The sequence below is a fragment of the Muntiacus reevesi genome, chromosome 5 (genome assembly GCF_963930625.1).
Source record: "Muntiacus reevesi chromosome 5, mMunRee1.1, whole genome shotgun sequence".
Lineage (NCBI taxonomy): Eukaryota > Metazoa > Chordata > Mammalia > Artiodactyla > Cervidae > Muntiacus > Muntiacus reevesi.
The window spans coordinates 59,912,512-59,933,709 of NC_089253.1; the positions used below are offsets into that span (position 1 = coordinate 59,912,512).

At 40.8% G+C, this 21,198-nt stretch overlaps 2 protein-coding genes across 5 annotated transcripts in view; one reads left to right on the plus strand and one right to left on the minus strand.

The window, feature by feature from the left end:
* RO60 (Ro60, Y RNA binding protein) overlaps positions 1-20,358 on the minus strand; it is a 29,943-nt gene extending 9,585 nt beyond the window's left edge. The window contains exons 1-8 of one of the 3 annotated variants that reach the window (XM_065938319.1): positions 20,225-20,353; positions 18,666-18,799; positions 8,967-9,198; positions 7,485-8,083; positions 4,975-5,195; positions 4,216-4,362; positions 3,538-3,675; positions 15-131 (exon numbers count right to left, since the gene is read on the minus strand). In XM_065938319.1, the coding sequence (XP_065794391.1) occupies positions 15-131; positions 3,538-3,675; positions 4,216-4,362; positions 4,975-5,195; positions 7,485-8,064 (1,203 nt within the window). In that variant the 5' untranslated portion in view covers positions 8,065-8,083; positions 8,967-9,198; positions 18,666-18,799; positions 20,225-20,353. Of the gene's footprint in view, positions 1-14; positions 132-3,537; positions 3,676-4,215; positions 4,363-4,974; positions 5,196-7,484; positions 8,084-8,966; positions 9,199-18,665; positions 18,800-20,224 lie in introns of all 3 variants that reach the window. The other 2 variants (XM_065938318.1, XM_065938317.1) reach the window with 2 other exon arrangements.
* Positions 20,359-20,621: 263 nt separating this feature from the next.
* The window catches only part of UCHL5 (ubiquitin C-terminal hydrolase L5), a 45,158-nt gene continuing 44,581 nt past the window's right edge, over positions 20,622-21,198 (plus strand). Inside the window, exon 1 of one of the 2 annotated variants that reach the window (XM_065938320.1) lies at positions 20,622-20,834. In XM_065938320.1, the coding sequence (XP_065794392.1) occupies positions 20,759-20,834 (76 nt within the window). In that variant the 5' untranslated portion in view covers positions 20,622-20,758. The remainder of the gene's footprint in view (positions 20,835-21,198) is intronic. The other variant, XM_065938321.1, reaches the window with a different exon arrangement.

Genomic DNA, 21,198 nt, shown 5'->3' on the forward strand with positions numbered 1-21,198 from the left:
TTAGGAGTTCTCACCATGCACATTGCTGCAGCTACTGTGCTTGCACTGAGTACACTACCCAAAACTCTTTGGTCCATAGAAGCACTGACATCAACTGCCAGTAGGAAACGCTTTCCCGTTGGCTCGACTGTCTAAAGAGAAGACAAAACAATCATTAAAAGCAGTCACAGAAACTGTAAATAAATTAAATTTCTAACATATCATATTTCCTTACTTTTCACTTAAAAGACTAAGATAAAAGGCTTGATTTTTGATTTACCAATTGACAAATATTTAGGAATGCTTAGCTTTAACTAGAGGTAAAACAATGAAAATAAGATGGCCTATTTAGTAACTTAAAGAAGTTACAATCTTTCTTTTTTTTTTTTTTTTTAACTTTTTCTCATGAAATAAACTGGGAATTTATAGCACGGAATTTTTTTTGTAGTAAAATATAAACAACATAAAATTTACTTTCTAATCATTTTTAAGTGTATAATTCAGCAGCATTAAATACATTCACAATGTTATATATATATATGTATGTATATAACCACCATTACTATTTCCAGAACTTTTTCATCATCCCAACAGAAACTCTGTACCCACTGACAATAACTCCTCATTCTTATCCACCTCTAGCCCTAGGCAACTTCTGTTTTACTTTCTACATCTATGAATTTGTGTGTTCTGGAAACCTCATGAGTGGAACCATAGTATATTTATCCTTTCCTGTCTGGCTTTTTTTCACCTAGCATAATGTTTTCAAGGTTCATCGCTGCTGTAGCATCTTTCAAGTTCTACTACTTTGTAAGGCTGAGTACTCCATTATATGCATATATCATATTTCATTTGTCCATTCATCTCCTGATGAATACTCAAGGTTGTTCCCACCTTTTGGCTGCTGTGAATAATGCTTCTATCAACATCTGGGTATAAGTACCTGGGTATATGATTTCCGGTTTTCAATTCTTTTGGGTATATACATAGGTGGTATTTTTGGATGGCCAGAGTCATCCAACTAGGTGTGAAGTGGCATCTCACTGTGGTTTTGATTTGCATTTGCCTGATGACTAATGTTGAGCATCTTTGCATGTGCTTAACTGGCCATCTGTTTACTTTCCTTGGAGAAATGTCTGTTCAAGTACTCTGCCCATATCTTGAATTGGGTTGTTTGTATTTTTACTGCTGAGTTGTAGGAGTTTTATACACACACACACACACACATGTATATAAATATATATATATTCTGGATATATACACACACACACGTGTGTGTGTGTGTGTGTGTGTGTGTGTGTGTGTGTTTCTGGATGTTAAACCCCTGTAAAATAGATGATCTGCAAATATTTCCTCCTTCTCTGCAGGTATCTTTTCACTCTCTTGACAGTGTCCTTTGATGCACAGAAGATTTGAATTTTGATGAAGTCAAAATTTATCTACTTTTCCTTTTGTTGTCTGTGCTTTTGGTATCACATCTAAGAATCTACTACCAAACCCAGGGTCATGAGCTTTTTTTTTTTGTTAAATGAGCTTTTATAATATGTCTTATTCTAATAGCTGTGTAGCTTTAAGTCTTATCTACAGGTCACTTTGAGTTAATTTTTGTATGTGGTGTAAAGTAACAGTCCAGCTTCACTCTTTTGCATGTGGATATCCAGTCTCCCCAACACCATTTGTTAAAGACTACATCTTCTCTCCATTGAACTGTCTTGACACTCTATTAAAAAATCAATTGACCATCCATGTGTGAGTTTAATTCTAGGTTCCCTGCTCTATTCTGTTGGTGTACATGCCAGTAATACACTGTTTTGATTACTGTAGCTTTGTAGTAACTTTTGAAATCCTAAATTTGGAAGTGTGGGTCTTCCAACTTTGTTTTTTTTTTCAACTTAGGTTTCCCAATTTGGGGTCCTTTGAGAGTCCATATAAATTTTAGGGTGGGGATTTCTGTTTCGGCTAAACATGCCACAGGGATCGCACTGAATCTGTAGACTGCTTTGGGTACACCGGCATTTTAACGTCATGAAGTCTTCCAAACTAGGTACAAAGGATGTCTTCTCATTTATTTATTTTTTAATTTTTAAAAAAATTTTTTAAAAATTAAAAAAAATTTTTTTTAAAACAGTAGTGTTTTGCAGTTTTTAAGTCAGTCTTACACCCCATAGTTAAATTTACTCCAAAGTTTCTCATTATTTTTGATGCTGTTGTAAATGGAATGTTTTCTTAATTTTGTCTTTGAACTGTTCATTGCTAGTGTATAGAAATACTACTGATTTTTTTCCTGGTCAATTTATATCCTGCAACTCTGCTGAATCCATTTGCTAGATCTAATATTATTTTGTGGAATTTTAAAAAAAATTCTTTTTGGTCATGCCACGTGGCATGTGGGACCTTAGTTCTCCAACCAGGGATAGAATCTGTGCCCCCTGCAGTGGAAGGGTGGAGTCTTAACTACTAGACTCCAGGGAAATCCTATTTTGTGAATTCTTTATGGTTTTCTCCGTGTAACATCAAATCATCTGAGAACATGATAGTTTCTCTCCCTTTCCAACCTTGACTGAGATTTTCCTGGTGGTTCAGTGGTTAAGATTCTGCGCTTCTCCTGCAGGAGGCATGGGTTCAATCCCTGGTTGAGGAGCTAAGATCCTGCATGCTGTAAGAGTGGACAAAACAATTTTTTTTTAATAAAAAATTTTAAAATGAAAATGAACACAACCTGGAAAGATTTTAATATTTTTTTTCCTTTCATAACTGCTAGAACTTCTAGTAAATGTAAATCAAAGTGGGAAAAGTGGGCATCCTGGTCTTGTTTCTGATCTTGAGGGAAAAGATTTCAATCTTTTACTCCTGAGTATGATGATAGCTGTGGATTTTTTACGCAGGACCTTTATTACACTAAGGAAACTTACTTCTATTCCTGGTTTATTGAGAAGTGTTTTTTTTTTTTTTAAATCAGAAAGGGTATAGGATTTTGTCAAATGCTTTTTCTGTATCAATTGAGATATCATGTGTTATCTTTTAACATGATGTTATATTACACTGATTATTATTTATTTATTTTTCTTATATTGTATGATCCTTGTATGTTGAGGGTGACTCTCACTTGTATAATCTCTTTAGTCTGCTGCTGAATTTGGTTGCTAATACTTTGTTGAAGAGCAAGATTTTTTTAAAATCAAAAACTAACTTATGGCTCTGATATAGAATTTCCATTTGTAAAAAAGATTATTCCCTATCAAGACAGAGGAGATCTACTACTGATTAATGGGGAAAACAGGACAGAAGATCAAGTCCCAGGACTCCACAGGAATGCAAATTTTTTAATTTAGTAATTTAACACATCAAAATTTAATGGTTGATGTCTGGTTTGTTGCCCAAAGGTAGAGAGAAATACTTTATTCATAAGCTTATAAATATAATCATAATTATATATTCATTTTCACATGAACAAATGAATACCTAATCAAAAGTGGTTAAACTACTAATATCATCTTTAAAATGTGTTTCTAAATCTTAACTGGGTTTTTTGTTTTCAAACAAAAATCAAACCATTACCTTAAATGTTTTATAAAAAGCAGCATCCAAAGCTTGCAGAATTTCTTCATCGGGGCGCCACTTCAGTTTTCCTCTGAGCCCATGACCTGTCTTATAAGTTTCTAACGCAATTAAAACATGAAATGGATGTATACGAGCCTAGAACATGACAGAGACAGAAAGCAAATGTCAAATTCAAGTGAAAAACAGTAATCATGTCTCTTAGATTTTTGTTATTGTAGCTAATAGATCTATTTCATAAAGAGAAAAATGAGGACATATTAAACTTAAGATTTCAGAGTCAATGCAATATGGTATGGAGAAGGCAATGGCACCCCACTCCAGTACTCTCACCTGGAGAATCCCATGGATGGAGGAGCCTGGTAGGCTGCAGTCCATGGGGTTGCTAAGAGTAGGCCATGACTGAGCGACTTCACTTTCACTTTTCACTTTCATGCATTGGAGAAGGAAATGGCAACCCACTCCAGTGTTCTTGCCTGGAGAATCCCAGGGATGGGGGAGCCTGGTGGGCTGCCGTCTATGGGGTTGCACAGAGTCGGACACGACTGAAGCAACTTAGCAGCAGCAGCAATATAGTATGATAAAAGTCTCAAAACACCTAAAAAATTCGCTCACTCCATTCCAAAATTTAAGAGCCAATTTTTTCAATTAGTAGTAGTTAGCAAAGGTAACACCTACCTTTTTTAACAGTTTTTCATTACACAGCTTTTCACATACTAAAGACACTTCTGAGTTTCCTGGTTCAAGCACTGAGTTAGCTGTCATCTTTCCTAGATTCCTTAGTAATGCTGTGAGAGGCATTTCTTGTAACAAAGCCTTCCATACCTATTGCAGTAAAACAGGCAGAAATAAAAGGAATTAAGGGGAAATGAATACATGTAACATACACATATCAATTAATAACAGTCTTTAAGGCTTTCTTTTGGGGGTTCGGACCACTTTCTAAATAAAAATTTGTGTGGGTTGGTCAAAGACTCATGGAACAAAGTAACCTGCTCTTTATTAGAGTAATAAAGTTAAGTACATTATATTTTGTGAAGGAACTGTATATAAGAATTTTATTTATTTAATTAGCGAGGTAAACTAACCAATACATTTTCTGGAGTGGAGCTAATACTTAAAAATTGCCAACTACATCTGGGCATTGTGCCCAGGTGTTTTAAATAAATGTTAATTTTAAGATATATTTAAGATTTTTAGGGAATTCCCTGGTGGTCCAGGGGTTAGCACTTGGCACTTTCACTGCCAGGGGCCTGGGTTCAATTCCTAGTCCCCTGGTCAAGGAACTAAGATCCTACAAAGCATGCAGTATGGAAAAAAAAAAAAAAACTAAGTATTAATATATTTTAAAAGCATTAGCAAAATTTATCCTTTTACTACACAGCCTAAGTTCCTCATGTTTATTCATATGCTGGAACTTATTATAAACTTTCTTACCTCTTTCGACTTTAAGTGATTTGTTAGGAGATGTTCCCTAACCAGTCTGTGCTCTTCTATCAGATGAATGACTTCTAGTTCATCTTTTGTGTGCTTCACTTTCTCTACAGCCTCGAGATACTTTAATAATTTTTCAGCCTCCACAGAAAGCGCTTTTTCTTTATACAGTTCATGGACCTCTTTCCAGCCCTTTGTAATATATTTGGTGACAATAGCAAGTCCTTCAACAAAATAAAGAATTAAAAAGGCATGTAGGATTAGCAGGTAAAAAACTGGACGTGTTACTGAGAACACGTTCTGTGAATGGCACATCTAGATACACAGGAGTTTTAAGCCCGGATGCTACTTCCCATAATATGACAAACACACTTAAGCAAATGGAGTCAACTAATTTTTGCCTATCCCATGAGACTCTGGAGGTAAAACTCTAACCTAATGTGTTTTGAAGTCTAATGACTCCAAAGTCATTTTATTACAGAGCTTTTTTTTTTTTTTTGAAGCAGTAGCATTAGAACCTTTAGTACACGGTGGCTATCTCAGGTCCACAATCTCAATTCACAAAAGTATAAATCTTCCTCAGTTAATCTCATATTCACTTGCCCCTTTACCTGCTAAATAAACATGATTTGTAAATTACAGAGATAAGTGAAGTGGACAGGTAGGTAGGTAACTTGTAATTTTTAACAGCTGAGAAAGTATTACAGGCCTAAATAATGTGTCCATTTCTTCTATAATTCCTTTCAATAGTTGAAAAAGCTTTGGGTTGGGGGAGTGAGGAAATCTGGGTTCTAGCCTACATGCATGTGTGATCATCTGAAGCCTTAGTTTCCACTTCTGTAAAATAGTGGGAGGACATAATTATCAATTTCAAGATCTATAGGGGGAAGGTAGGTAAAATAAATAAAACAAAGAGGTCATTGATATAATAGTGGTCATGACTGTGGTGAATTAAACAGAATATGCCTGACAGATATTTTAGTGAAATATTTGGGGAAAAAAAATTGGCCTGGTGCTGCTAAAGGAATGTATTTTCAATATAAGGTACAATATGGATTTTTATGTAATACTGGCAAATCGTTTTTCCCCCTAAAATGTAGTTCAGGCTAACTAAAATACACCTCTAAGGCAGACTGAGCCTGTGTGCTATTTCTGAACTCTAAATAATTTGACTAAAAGTTAGTATTAACATGCAGGAACTTCTAAAATATTGTGACTCTGCTGTCTTACACATCTTAATGTGAAATCTGGAATTCCCTGACAGTCCAGTCGTTGGGACTATGTGCTTTCACTGCAGGGGGTGTGGATTCAATTCCTCGTGGGGGAACCAAGATCCCACAAGCTACACAGTACCAATAAATATATATAACAAGCATGTAATTTCTAATAAAAAAATCAAAATATACATATTTGTGTATACAAATATTTACAGTAATTTATTGCTTAAATTTCATTTGAAAAAGTTCATTTGTAGTTTTAGAAAAAAGTGGTAAAACAGGAACTACTGAAGAGCTTCCATGTATGACGACATCACCACACAAGATGTGTAGGAAGGAGAAGCAACCAGCACTGCTCTTTACTTGTGTCAGAAACTGTGTGTGTAAATATTCTGATACACACTATCACTGTTAGTCACAGTAATTTCAAGGGCTATTCCCTTTCTACCTTTTTTTAATAGATGAAGATACAGAAACTCAGACAGGTTCAGTTACTTGGTATACGGACACACAGTAATAAGTAGAACTGAAATCTGAACTCATCTGAGGGGTTGTCATTTCAAGTTTCACCTCTGCTGAAAGAAAAAATGTCAAATTTGGACATGTTCATTTTGTGAGTGTTCACATTTAAAATTAATCCTGTGCAAAAAGTCTTTCTTATTTCCCTTCTAAGAAGGACTAAAGAGTCATTGTAGAGCCAAATAATTTCTCAAAAGTCTCTTCTCATAGACACAGAAAAACTGCCCCGAGTTACCATGACCCCTGGATGACTGCTTGAAGACAGTTCATATCCCGATTTATTAACTTCAGCACTATTTCAGGTAGCCTTTAGGTTCCATGGAATGTATGTCCAAGGAAGTGCTTAGTTGTTCAGTTGTGTCCGACTCTGGACTGTAGCCCACCAGGCGCCTCTGTCCATGGGATTTTCCAGGCAAGAATACTGGAGTGGGTTGCCATTCCCTACTCCAGGGCATCTTCCTGACCCAGGGATCAAACCTGCATCTCCTGCACTGGTTGGTGGATTCTTTACCACTGAGTCACCTAGGAAGCCCCAAGATTTAAAGTATCAATCTGCAAATCTGTCATTTAATTCTTAATCATTAATGTGTAGGTGTTTAACTCCAAGTTGGCATTAAACATATGAATTGGCATTAAACATATGAATTAGTCAATCAATGTCTTATGACTGAAAGACTATTTCTAGAAAATGTTACACAGTTGTCTTATGGCAAATAAAAATTTGCCATTTACTGGATATCTGTACCTCACCTCTCGCCATGAAGATCTCACACTTACCTTCACTGGAAGGTTTAAGATGCGACAGTCTTAACAGATCTTTGTGAGACCAGCCATTTCTCTGTTTGTATTTTGTAACTGCCAGGGCGAGGGCCATGCCACCCTTTTCATTGTACCAGTCTGCTACAGCCTTCCGGAGGGCACGACCCCACATGCCACACTTCATGCTTTCCTTTAGATCTTTCTTAAACTGGATAAAAGTAAAGAGGTGTGTAGGGATGCGACAGACTTCAGGAACAGCTTTGAAGGCGGCTTGTTTGGTGCTTATGTCGGAACACTGGGAGCAAATGGCGAGGGCAAAGAGCGTGGGTTCCTGCTTTGCGGTTCTGCCTTCTTGACTAAAGGACTTTATTTCCTGTATCACTTCACATCCTCTGCCATCTTCAATCAATCTGATTAAAGCTTCAGCATTCTCAAGGCCCAGCTTCTGTTCTTTGATATAGTAAGTCCCACCTTCAGAACCAAAACATAAGAACCGGTGTAGCCGATTCATATCAGTGACTTGCCACACATATCCGCCTTCAGAATTAGCTATCTGCTTCTCATTCAGTGGCTGCATTTGGCTTACAGATTCTTCCATTTTTCTGTCTTTAGGAAGTCTATCAAAAAGCAAAATGTTATTACAAGAAAATAATAGAATTCTGTATCACTGAAAACTACCATTTAACAGAAAAACTTGTAATCACCTTTAAAAATCCAGATGCATTAACAGAATTATCTTGGAATTTTTGGAAAAATACAAATGCCCAAAGTGAAAGTGAAAGCTGCTCAGTTGTGTCTGACTCTTTGAGACCCCACGGGCTATACAGCCCATGGAATTCTCCAGGCCGGAATACTGGAGTGGGTAGCCTATCCCTTCTCCAGGGGATGTTCCAGGGGATATTCCCGACCCAGGAATCGAAGTGGGGTCTCCTGAATTGCACGCAGATTCTTTACCAACTGAGCTATGAGGGAAGCCCCAGTATCACTATTTTCCCCAGGAAAAAAAGACAAAAACAAAATATTACTAAAGCTAGATAGAAATGATAAAGACTATAAAAGGGAAAACCATTTATTACTCTAGGCTTATTGAAATCTGCTATGAAATATTTTAATTTAAAAGTATTGTTTAAGTAAGTTATGGTATGATGATCAGAAGTGACAGTCAGGAAGTTGCATTCTTGATGTAGTTTGCTGCTCCAGAGTCTGAGCAGGCAGCTTGGCGTGGAGTACAGAGGAGCAGGAAATGGGGTGGGGGCTGGGCAGTAATGGTCTCTGACACAGTGACTGCAGACAAGCTCTGCTTGTGTACCCAACATCTGTTCCTCCCTCCCCGTTTCTAACTATTATCCTCTTTCTGGTAGTAATATCCTTCAGGGGACAGTCAGTCCCCTGCCCCAAGGGATGAATCTTGATTGCTCTAAGTCAGTGGTTCTCACAGCCTATGGGCATCAGAATTACTTGAAGTGCTAGTTTAAACATAAAATGATGGGTCCCACTCACCCTGTTCCCCCCAAGTTTCTTTCACAATTCAGAATGCCTGGCTGAGGCCTGAGTTTTGGTACCAGTTACGAGTCCCCAGGTGATGCTCTCACTCCTCTTGCCATGTGACTGGTACAGGTATTGGGCAAGTATCACAGCTCCTGCCAGTGAGACATGATAAATCTGCTGGTAATACTTCGGAGGTCTCCTTCCCTCTTAAAAAGGGGCCTGGACTCTTAAAAAGGCATGTTCTCTAAAAGAAACAAAAGACCTATATATAGAAAACTATAAAACACTGATGAAAAAAAATCAAAGATGACACAAATAGATGGAGACATATACCATGTTCATGGATCAGAAGAATCAATATAGTGAAAATGAGTATACTACCAAAAGCCATCTATAGATTCAATGCAATCCTTATCAAGCTACCAATGGTATTTTTCAGAAAACTAGAACAAATAATTTCACTATTTGTATGGAAACACACACAAAAAAACCCTCAAATAGCCAAAGCAATCTTGAGAAAGAATGGAACTGGAGGAATCAACCCGCCTGGCTTCAGACTATACTACAAAGCTACAATCATCAAGACAATATGGTACTGGCACAAAGATAGAAATATAGATCAATGGAACAGAACAGAAAGCCCAGAGATGAACACCTTATCTTTGACAAAGGAGGCAAGAATATACAATGGAGAAAAGACAATTTCTTTAACAAGTGGTGCTGGGAAAACTGGTCAATCACTAGTGTAAAAGAATGAAACTAGAAATGATTCTAACACCAAACACAAAAATAAACTCAAAATGGATTAAAGATCTAAATGTAAGACCAGAAACTATAAAACTCCTAGAGGAAAACATAGACAAAACACTCTCTGACATAAATCACAGCAAGGTCCTCTATGACCTACCTCCCAGAGTAATGGAAATAAAAGCAAAATCAACACACAGGACCTAATTAAACTTAAAAGCTTTTGCACAACGAAGGAAACTATAAGACAGCCTTCAGAATGGGAGAAAATAATAGCAAATGAAGCAACTGAAAAAGAATTAATCTCTAAAATATACAAGCAGCTCATGCAGCTCAATACCAAGAAAATAAACAACCCAATCAAAAAATGGGCCAAAGAACTAAACAGACATTTCTTCAAAGAAGACATACAGATGGCTCACACACACATGAAAAGATGCTCAACATCACTCATTATCAGAGAAATGCAAATCAAAACCACAATGAGGTACCACCTCATGCCAGTCAGAATGGCTGCCATCAAAAAGTCTACAAACAACAAATGCTGGAGAGGGTGTGGAGAAAAGGAAACCTTCTTACACTGTTGGTGGGAATGCAAACTAGTACAGCCTCTATGGAGAACAATGTGGAGATTCCTTTAAAAACTGGAAATAGAACTGCCATACAACCCAGAAATCCCACTGCTGGGCATATACACCAAGGAAACCAGAATTGAAAGAGACACGTGTACCCCAATGTTCATCACAGCACTGTTTACAATAGCCAGGATATGGGAGCAATCTAGATGTCCATCTGCAGATGAATGGATAAGAAAATTGTGGTACACATACACAATGGAATATTACTCAGTTATTAAAAAGAACACATTTAAATCTGTTCTAATGAGGTGGATGAAACTGGAGCCTATTATACAGATTGAAGTAAGTCAGAAAGAAAAACACCAACACCATATATTAACACATATATATGGAATTTAGAAAGACGGCAATGATGAACCTATGTGCAAGACAGCAAAAGAGACACAGATATAAAGAACAGACTTTTGGATTCTGTGGGAGAAGCCAAGGGTGGGATGATTTGAGAGAATAGCATTGAAATATGCATATTACCATATGTGAAATAGATCACCAGTCCAAGCTTGATGCATGAAACAGGGCACTCAGAGCTGGTGCACTGGGATGACCCAGAGGGATGGGATGGGGAGGGAGGTGGGAGGGGGATTTGAGACAGGGGGACACATGTACTCCTGTGACTGATTCATGTCAATGTATGGCAAACCCCACAATATTATAAAGTAAATACAAGTAAATCCAATTAAAATAAATTAATAAAAAAAGGAAAATAAAAAAGGCATGTTCTTTCTGCCTTGAGATACTCATTTGCAGCACATGATGCCTGAGTGGTGTCAGCTATCTTGAGTCATGGGGGGAGCCAGTTTAAGATGACATACAAATAAGGATGGCAGAGCCAGAAAAGATAAAAAAAAAAAAAAAAAGAGTCTAGGCCATTGACACTATGAAGTTACCTGGAACTTAGAAATGTACTAATATCATATATTAATAAGTGTACTAATAAATGTAATTAATAAATGTACTAATATCATAGTGTGTTAGTGTTAGCTGCTCAGTTGTAGCTGACTCTTTGCAACCCCATGGATTGTAGCCTCCTCTATTCATGGGATTTTCCAGGCAAGAAGACTGGAGTGGGTTGCCATTTCCTTCTCCAGGGGATCGTCCCAACCCAGGAATCGAACTCAGGTCTCCTGCATTGCAGGCATATTCTTTACTCTCTGAGCCACCAGGGAAGCCTAATATATCATAAGTGTATCTTTATTGTTTAAGTCGTTTATAGGTTTTCTGTAACCTGTAGCTGAGAGCATTCTGATTAACATCCTGTATCAACAGTGCTCATTTATAGTTTGTATCATCTGTAACTACCCACATTTTCCTCCATTATCTCTAAAGCTACTAGAACTGACTGTCTGGCAGCAATATCACTTTCTCTCCACCCAACAGAGTAACCACAATCATCTGCTGCTTTCCACTGCTGTTCTCTCTACAAGTGTTTACTCTCAGGTCTCCTGCCTGCACCACTACAGATGCACTGGGCTTCTCCCCATGGCCAACACCATGATGACACAGCCAACAAAAATTCCCCAACCAGCATCTACTGCATACTGTGTGTAAGGCATGAAGGAGATCTCTCTTCCATTAAAAATAGGATTTTCAAAACTTTTCCTGCCTTCAGGGAAATCACAGTCTGTATGATGTGGTAGAAATTTATTTATTCCTCAATTTAAATTTATATATAATTATGCACAACTTTATATACAATTGATAAAGCACTTGTAATCAAGTGCTTTAATAGAAAAGTGAATAAGCAGAGGAGGATACACTAATGCTGTCTCAGGAACCCAGGAAGGCTGAAAAACTGGTATATAAAGTTTGGGGAATGCATTCCAGGAAGGGGTATCTGTAATCTTGCTCTGTGTCTTTAAAGTTTAGAAAAGGAAGTAAGAATACTGCAAAGAAATGTTGACAGGAAAGGGAGTAAAATAAAGAGGCAAAAGAAAATTTTTTTGAAGATGATAAAACTTTGAGCATGTTTATATACTGTAGGGAAGGCTAAAGATAGAATCCTGGTGAATATCAACAATTAAAAGCTAAGGAGAAAAGGGTCCTTTAAAGGAGAAATAGGAGAGGCCCACAGACTTTAAATCAAGAGAAGGTCACGGAGTGAATGGCTGGTAACGTCAAACACTTGGTAATCAAGTAAATAAGGCTGAAACTGGCAACAGGAATGCTGAAGAGAGGCAATCGCAATCAGGGGCTGTGAGAAACAGCTTGATTCCAGTGTGGTGAAGAGGGCACACAGCAAGGAAGAGCCTTCATGGGTAAATGCTCTTTTATAGAAGGAAAGTTATAAAGGCAAGGGAAAAGCAAAGGTGGCAGATACAGAAAAATCTTTTTACTTTTTCAGATGAGAGGACAGGAGACTGAGGTTGGAAGTTTAATTTGGAGAGTTGAAGGCAGTGGAGGAAAGGCGTTTAGTGAGGCAATGGGATCCCTGAAAGTTGCTCAGAGCATCCACATGGAGACTGGCCTTGACAGCAAAAGAGCTATCCCCTTCCCTAAGGGTGAAGGTGATGGGTAAGGGCCCCTCTGAGGGAGAAAGAGAAACAAGGAAATGACGGAGTTCCCAGTGGGGAAGTAAGTCTGGTGAGTAAGACTGGGTCTCAGAGCGGGGGACACACAGTGCTTGGGAGAAGGTAAGTAAGGAGTTAAGTGTTTGGGAGAAAGCCTCACGTTCTGAATGTGACTGAGGGGGACAGAGATTTGGATTGTGTGGAAATAGCAGTGTCAGTATTTCAGTAAGGCTCTGATACAAAGTAGTGAATGTCAGGGCAAGCCTCCCTCAGGTGGTATGGGAGAGGCGGTGGCCACACTGTATCAGTCACTGGGAGTCCAGAGCAGCACAGGCTGAAATTCCTGGTGTGGTGGATGGTGCTTTTTCTATGTATTCTTAACCTCGAAGTTCAACATGGCATTTACCTCTTCTTTTCAATCCAAAAAGACTAACTGCCTTCTCAAAGGCTGACAACATTAATAGCTAATTCCAATAGAAATTATTATTTTGATTTTTATACTGCATTTGACATTAGTGGCCTCTCCTTTAGATTTTACAGAAACATACTCTCTCTGGTGTTACTTCAACCTGGCTATTGCTTACTAGCTATGTTTGTTGGATGAGTGTGAAATGACATTCAATTATTAGATTATACTACTACCCCAGCTTTCCTGCACCAAGGCCCTGGTGGTGAGAGTTCAAGGTCCCAATAAAAACCTCAAAACCCCCTCCTCTCCAAATTTTCCCTTGTATTATATTCTTTGTGACACATCCAGCTAACATAATGGTTCCCGTGAGAATGGGGACCAGGTCTTACTTGTGTATCACTCCTCTAGAATATCATTTTTAAATAATTACTAATATATATTTAAGAATAACTAAGCAGGGCTTCCCTGGTAGTTCAGCTGGTAAAGAATCTGCCTGCAATGCAGGAGAACCCAGTTCGATTCCTGGGTTGGGAATATCCCCTAGTGGAGGGCATGGCAAACCACTCCAGTATTCTTGCCTGGAGAATCCCTATGGACAGAAGAGCCTGGGGGCTACAGTCCATGGGGTCACAAAGACGTGGACATTACTGAGCAACTACACACAGGACAACACCAGTAACATTAAAGTTGATTTTTCTGAACTATTTATGTAAGTATTATGCATGACTTGTTTTTCTTTCCCGTAACATTTACTTTAAAAATAAGTCTCAATGCATGCAATTAAAAACATAATTCTCTAACATAAATTCTGTAATCAGAATAAAATAATAAATGTACTATATGCAGGTAACAGAAATACAGTTAAGAAAAATACAACATGAAAAAGTTACAAAGTAATGAGTTCTGAGTAAAAAAGTCATCTGAGGATAGTGTTTCTCTGTAAATTCTTCTAATTCTAGGGAAGATGCCTGAAAAAGAAATGTAATTCTTATAATTCCTATGATAAGAAATGAAATTACTTATTCATAGCTGTACCAATGGAATCTCCCCTTGCGTCTTAAATTAATGACAACTCTGACCATGTGTCTTTTCAATATTTCTGCAAGAGAAACTGTTCACCTTTTTCATATGCTTCTGTGAAAGTACTTTCCAGGATGCAAGTGGACACATAACATCATTAACAGCTATGGCACCTGTCTACTTGTTTATGTAGATACACCAGTCAGAATTTTTAGTTTAATATAAAAAACAGAATGGCAGCATATTCCAAGCTACGCTGAGCCTGCAATAGAAATTAACTTCAAAATTGGTTAGGTGAAAAAAATAAATAAATAAAATAGGCTAGGTGATAAAACATAGTGGTATAATAGAGAATATTTGGCTTTTGTGGGAGGTACAAACTACTGGGGGGAAGGGCTTCCCAGGTGGCGTTAGTGATAAAGATCCAGCCTACCACCAATGCAGAAGATATGAGATGGGTTCAATCACTGGAGAATCCCATGGATAGAGGAGCCTGGAGGGCTACAGTCCACAGAGTCGCAAAGAGTCAGACAAGACTGAAGCAACTCAGCACACACACAGACTTCTGGGTATAAGACAGGCTACAATGATGTACTGTACAACACAGGGAATATAGCCAATGTTTTGTAACAACTACAAATGGACTGTAACCTTTAAAAGTATTAGACTATCTGGTTTTTGTCCATGATTCTCAAAAGGTTTCAAAAACCACTTGGGGTTTATATTTAAAAAAAAAAAAAAAAACCTTAAAAATATACATGCATCCAATGTTCACAGCAGTGTTATTTACAATTGCCAAGGTATGGAAGCAACCTAAGTGTCCATCAACAGATGAATGAATAAATAACATGTGGTATATGTATATACAATGGAATACAACTCAGTCATAAACCATAAAAAGGAATGAAATTTTGTCATTTTCAGCAACATGGGTGGACCTGGAGGGCATTATGCTACGTGAAGTAAGACAAAGACAAATATTGTGTGGTATCACTTATGTGGACTCTAAAAAATACAACAAACTAGTGAATGAAGAAACAAGAAACAGGTTCACAGATATGGAGAATAAACTAGTGGTTACCTGTGGGGAGAAAGGGGAGAGGCACAATACAGGTGTAGAGGATTTATAAGGAGAGTTATTATGAGATTATATAAAATCATGTGTGTTGAAACTTAAAAAATTGTAAAGCAGAATAGAATTTAAAGAATCTTTTATTCAAAACAATGTTAACCAAAAAAAACCAAAAAACAAAAAACCTAGCAATATCCTGATTGATGGGTGTCTTTCTTATGCTAATGAGAGGGCTCATTCTGGGCCTTTGGATTGCTTCCAGATGGGATCACCATAAAGACCAATCCTCTGATTAGAAGGCTGGAACTCTGGACTAGATCATCCTCCCAGGAGGGGAGGAGAGCAGCACACTGGGCTCAACCATGTGGTCAATGAATTCATCAATCCTGCTTAATCATAAGGCCCCCACACACAAACTCCGGACCTCCAAGCCAGTACTGGTACACCAAGTCAGTACTGGTGGGGTGACGTGCCAGGATTGCACAAACAGAAGGGATCCTGCTGCTGCCTCCAGACTGGCCTGGGCATGTCCTCCATTTGGCTGTTCCTGAACTGCATCCTTTTAAATAAAACTGTAACCATGAGGCTGGTGCTTTTAGGGAGCTGTGCCATCCAGGTGAACTACTGGCCCTGAGAGGGTTGCGGGACGCCCACCTGGGCAGGCAGTAGTATGGGGAGACTGGGGCCCTCCCAGAAGCTGCTGTCTGAAGGAAGGGCAATCTGTTGGGGTTCCTGCCCTTTAACTTGGGAGATCTGATGGAACTGCACTCTGGAATGGAACTGAGGTGAAATAAACTGTAAGATACTGAGGTGACATCAGAGAATTGATCTCAAAACACAGACACCAAAGGCGTAAATGAAAACAGGAAAAAAAACAGACAAGCCTTCATCAAAATTTAAAACTGTGTTTCAAAGGATACCACTGTGTTTCAAAAGAAAGCAAACAGACATCCCAGAGAAAGGGAGAAAACATTTGCAAATCATACATATGACAAAGAATTTGTGTCTATAATATATAGAACACTCATAACTACATAATAAAATGATAAATACCCCAATTAAAAAATAGGCTAAGAGTCTATATAGGCGTTTCTTCAAAGAAGATATACAAATGGCCAACACACACACAAAATGCTGAATATCACTGGTCATCAGCAAATAAAAACTGCAATGAGATACCATTTCACATGTACTAGAATGGCTATACTCAAAATGACAATAATAAGCAGCAATGGTGAGGATCTGGAGAAATTAGAACCTTCATACCCCGCTGGTGGAATGTATGATGGTGGATCATATGGTCTCTCTATATTTAACCTTTTGTGGAATTGCTAGATTCTTCTCTGAAGTGTAAGGAGTTTCTTTTGGGGGATGATGAAAATGTTCTGAAATTAGACAGTGGTAACGATTACACAACTCTGTAGGTGTGTGCGACAACTCTATGAATATACTAAAACTCCTTGAATGGGATGTGTGAAGTCTACCTCAAAAATGTTATTTTAAAAAGAATTTTAAATTGACTAGGCAAAAGATATTTGGGAAGTTATTTAAAAAAATAAGCATTTAAATGATATTTAACCCTACTTTTTATATTTGTCTTTAGAAAGTAATTTGAGATACACATAGACATATATATATATATATATATATCCGTGTGCCTTGTTGTTGAATTGCTAAGTCATGACCGACTCTTTTGTGATTCCATGGACTATAGCATGCTAGGCTCCTCTGTCCATAGGGTTTCCCAGGCAAGAATACTGGAACAGGTTGCCATTTCCTTTGCCAGGGGATCTTACTCACCCAGGGATTGAGTCCATGTCTCCTGCACTGGCAGGAGACACTTAACCACTTAACCACCTGGGAAGCCCATATGTGTACATATATATACATGTAAAAATGTGTGTGTGTGTGTGTATGATGAGATGGTTGGATGGCATCACTGACTGTATGGACATGAGTTTGAGCAAGCTCTGGGAGTTGGTGATGGACAGGGAAGCCTGGAGTGCTGCAGTCCATGGGGCTGCAAAAGAGTTGGACACGACTAAGCGACTGAACTGATACATATAAACACATATGTGTATGTTATACACACACACATACATATATAGGACCTTAATTTCTTCCTTCCCCAACTGCTCTCATCCCTCTTCTCAAAGCTTAGGCTCCAATGTCAGTGGTTTAGAAGGCAGTTGGGCAGGGAGTTAGGTCAGAGCCTGGTCATCAGTTAATCCACTCCTGAACATACAAGTGTTGTAAATCCAGATTAACAAAGATAGTTAATTCTTCTTTCAGCTGGACTGGCACACCCAGTATTCTTAAAGCAAACCCCTCCAAAGAAATTTAATACAGCTAAAGTTTTATTAAACTTCTATAAATTAAAATTTGGGGAAGCAATCAAACAAATCACAATATTACTACAAGCACAGCCACACTTTGAAATTGGTTGTGCTTCTCTTTTTCCTCATTTTGAATGCAAAATCAGTGAATGCTAGTAACTCACAGTATGTAATAGCATTTATTTCTGCTTCTTATTCACTGGAACTAGAACAACTATTGAAGCTGAAGTTCCAACACTTTGGCCACCTGATGCAAAGAGCTGACTCACTGGAAAAGACCCTGATGCTGGGAAAGACTGAAAGCAGGAGAAAGGGACAATAGAGGATGAGATGGTTGACATCACTGACTCAATGGACATGAGTTTTGAGCAAACTCCAAGAGATGGTGAAGGACGGGAAGCCTGGTGTGCTGCAGTCCATGGGGTTGCAAAGAGTCAGACAAGAACAACTATAGTACTTTTTAATAATGCTAGTAATACATGTTTTCTAAGGATTCCTACGTTTTTCTTGAAAGTACACATCTAAGTATCTTTCCAAAGTCTCTTGATCATTTGTTACTTGAAAAGGCTCCCTTTTAACCCAAGAGGTCAAATAAGTTTGCAGCTTACTCCTTTTTAAATGAAGTCAAAACTGACTTAACACCCATGAGAGCAAGATCGTTTCAAAAAAGAGGGAATACTGCAAAACCAGGGGCCACACGTTCAGATAACTGTATCACTCAGACTGGTAATGGACATGAGTGGATTAAGTCAAGTGTGATGCAATAAAAATCGGTGAGGAACAGTAGGAAACATAACAGCCTGAGATCCTGAAGGCATGCACTTTCAGCCAACTGGTCAACATGTAGTAAGGGCCTTGTAATTCCAGATCCTCTCATTTTGCCCAAAGACCCAGAAATCTGGATTTTATGTGAACTCTTAGGATTAAATGTTAACAATATAACTAAGGAAATTTGACCCCCATCCCTTTTCTGATTACTTACAGGTTCTGTCAAGGGCTAATTTTCAGTTTGGTCTCTCTGCAACAGGCACCATGTTGAGTGGAGTATCAAATGTTAGTTCTGTTGTATTTACTTATCACTGAAGTTCTAGGCTCTATTTCAAGTTCACAGCAATACTGCAGATTAAAAAGTACCACAAATTACTGCAAACAGCTCTGGGGTCTGATGACACTCATTCTAGGTGCGGTTCATAAGGAAATAAGCCTAGACTCCTCGCCTCACAAACTTTCCCATTTAAGTATACTTAGCAGAACTCCCCAGAGAAGGCAATGGCAACCCACTCCAGTACTTTTGCCTGGAAAATCCCATGGACTGAAGAGCCTGGTAGGCTGCAGTCCATGGGGTCGCAAAGAGTCGGACCGACTGGGCGACTTCACTTTCACTTTTCACTTTCATGCATTGGAGAAGGAAATGGCAACTCACTCCAGTGTTCTTGCCTGGAGAACCCCAGGGACGGGGGAGCCTGGTGGGCTGCCGTCTATGGGGTCGCACAGAGTCGGACACGACTGAAGCGACTTAGCAGCAGCAGCAGCAGAACTCCGCCCTCCTCCCCCCACCAGCTCGAGGGCAGCGTCTCTCAGGTATAAACTTCCAAGAAAGTTTCCAAAAATTTTTTTAAATCCAACACCTGACACAAACTCGGGCTTCTACTCCATAATACAACCATGTCTGTCTTAATATTAAAGCTGTCCCGTTGTTTCTCGATAAAATTTATCACGTTTATTTTGTGGCTTCACACAGCCCTGTAGGACAAGGTTCCCTTCCAGGTCCACCAAGTTGAGAAGCAAAGAATCAAGAGTTCTACCAAGTAAAGATTTTTTTTCCCCCCATGAAAGTCAAGGGCCCCTCCTGGAACTCAGATTTATTGAGTGATGCAAAAGTACTACCACTCTTAAAGACTTTATCTTAACATCAGTATTCTGCAAGGTCTTGGTGAAGGGGGGCTGTTCGTGATTTAGTGAAGACAGCCATTTTTGGTCCAACGCATCCTTTAGTCTTAGGGCCATTATACGTGTTTTCAGATTTAACACACTACATTTTTCAACCTCCTGTGCCTTGGAGGCATCGCACAGCACTTGTCTATCACCCCCGATGGACTACAGGACAAATTCTTCTCCTCTCCCTCGTCATTCCCCCAGCACAAACTAGTCCTGGGTCTTCTCACAAAGATCCTTGTCCTCAAAGCCTGCAGGCCGGGCAACGCCTCTCGGCGCAGCAGCGGCGGGAGGAGGGAGGAGGAGGAAAGCGGGTCCTTAGGACGTCGGCCGGCGGGAAGCTCCGCAAGCAGCACCGGGACGGGTCCGGTCGTCCGGAAGGGTCCGGTCCAGCGAGGAGGCTCACGGAGCGGCCGGTTCCGCTCCCCCCACCCCCGAGACGGGCAGAGCCCCGAGGCGGGGTGGGAGGCGGTCTGCTCCGGCCGCGGAGATGCGGGGCGCGGGCCACGGAGGACCGGCCGGACCCTGCGCGTCCCCCACCCCCGCCCCGCGCCGCTCAGACCGCACAAAGGGCCGCGGTCAGCTGGCCGCCCGCGGTTCCCTCACCTTTGCCAGGCGGCCGACCCTCCGAAGCCGCCGCGCTACCGGGAGAAGCGCTGCGCGGTACCGCGCCGCCGCCGTAAGACGACAACGCACCGCGGCCTGACTGGCGACGACTGCTCCGGGGCCGCCGCCGGGGCCTCGGGGTTCGGCTCCCGGGCGCGAGCCCCGCCCCCCGGCCGCGCCCCGCCCCTGCCCCAGACTGGCGAGGGGCCCGGATGTTCCCTCCTCAGGGGCCCCCAGGCCCCGCCCTTTCTCGGCTTTTGCCCAGTTCTCCCGCCCCCAACCCCTTCCGAATCGGCTCCTGGTCCTGAGCGGCCCCGGGAGAGTCTCGCCGGCTCCCGGGTGGCTAGAGAGTCAGCCCGCGCTCTGTCGCGCTTCAGGTGACGGCGCCGCGGAGGCTGTCGGGAAGTAGGCGGGGTGACGTGAGGTGGACGAGCCAGCGGCGGGTTTGCCGAGCTCAGTGGCCGGCGGTGGCAGGAGCGAGGGCCGGGGGCTCCCGGAGCCGGCGGTGGAGCGGGGCGGCGCGCGGCCGGGGCCATGACGGGCAATGCCGGGGAGTGGTGCCTCATGGAGAGCGACCCCGGGGTCTTCACCGAGCTCATTAAAGGATTTGGTGAGAGCCAAGGGGGCCGTCCTGGGCCGGTGGGGGGTTACGGGAGGAGGCCGAAGCTGGGCACCAGCGCTTGTCTGCGGCTCCGGCCGCCCGGCGTCTGAAGGGAGGCGACTTCCGAACCCTGGAGTCGGGGAAAGGTAGGGCTTCAGCCCCGGCAAGTCGCGTTTCCGTGGCGATCTGAGAGCCACACCTCAGGGACACGTTCCTGTCCCCGGCATTCGACGCACCAGGACTAGGTTCGCTGGCCCGAGCCCTGCGCCCCGGCCGCCACTTTACGCCTTGGAAGCCTCTTCTTTCCACCACGGGGCGCCCCCATCCCGGGCAGGTGTGTCCAGGTGCGCGTCTCAGGGCATCGGTCCTGCAG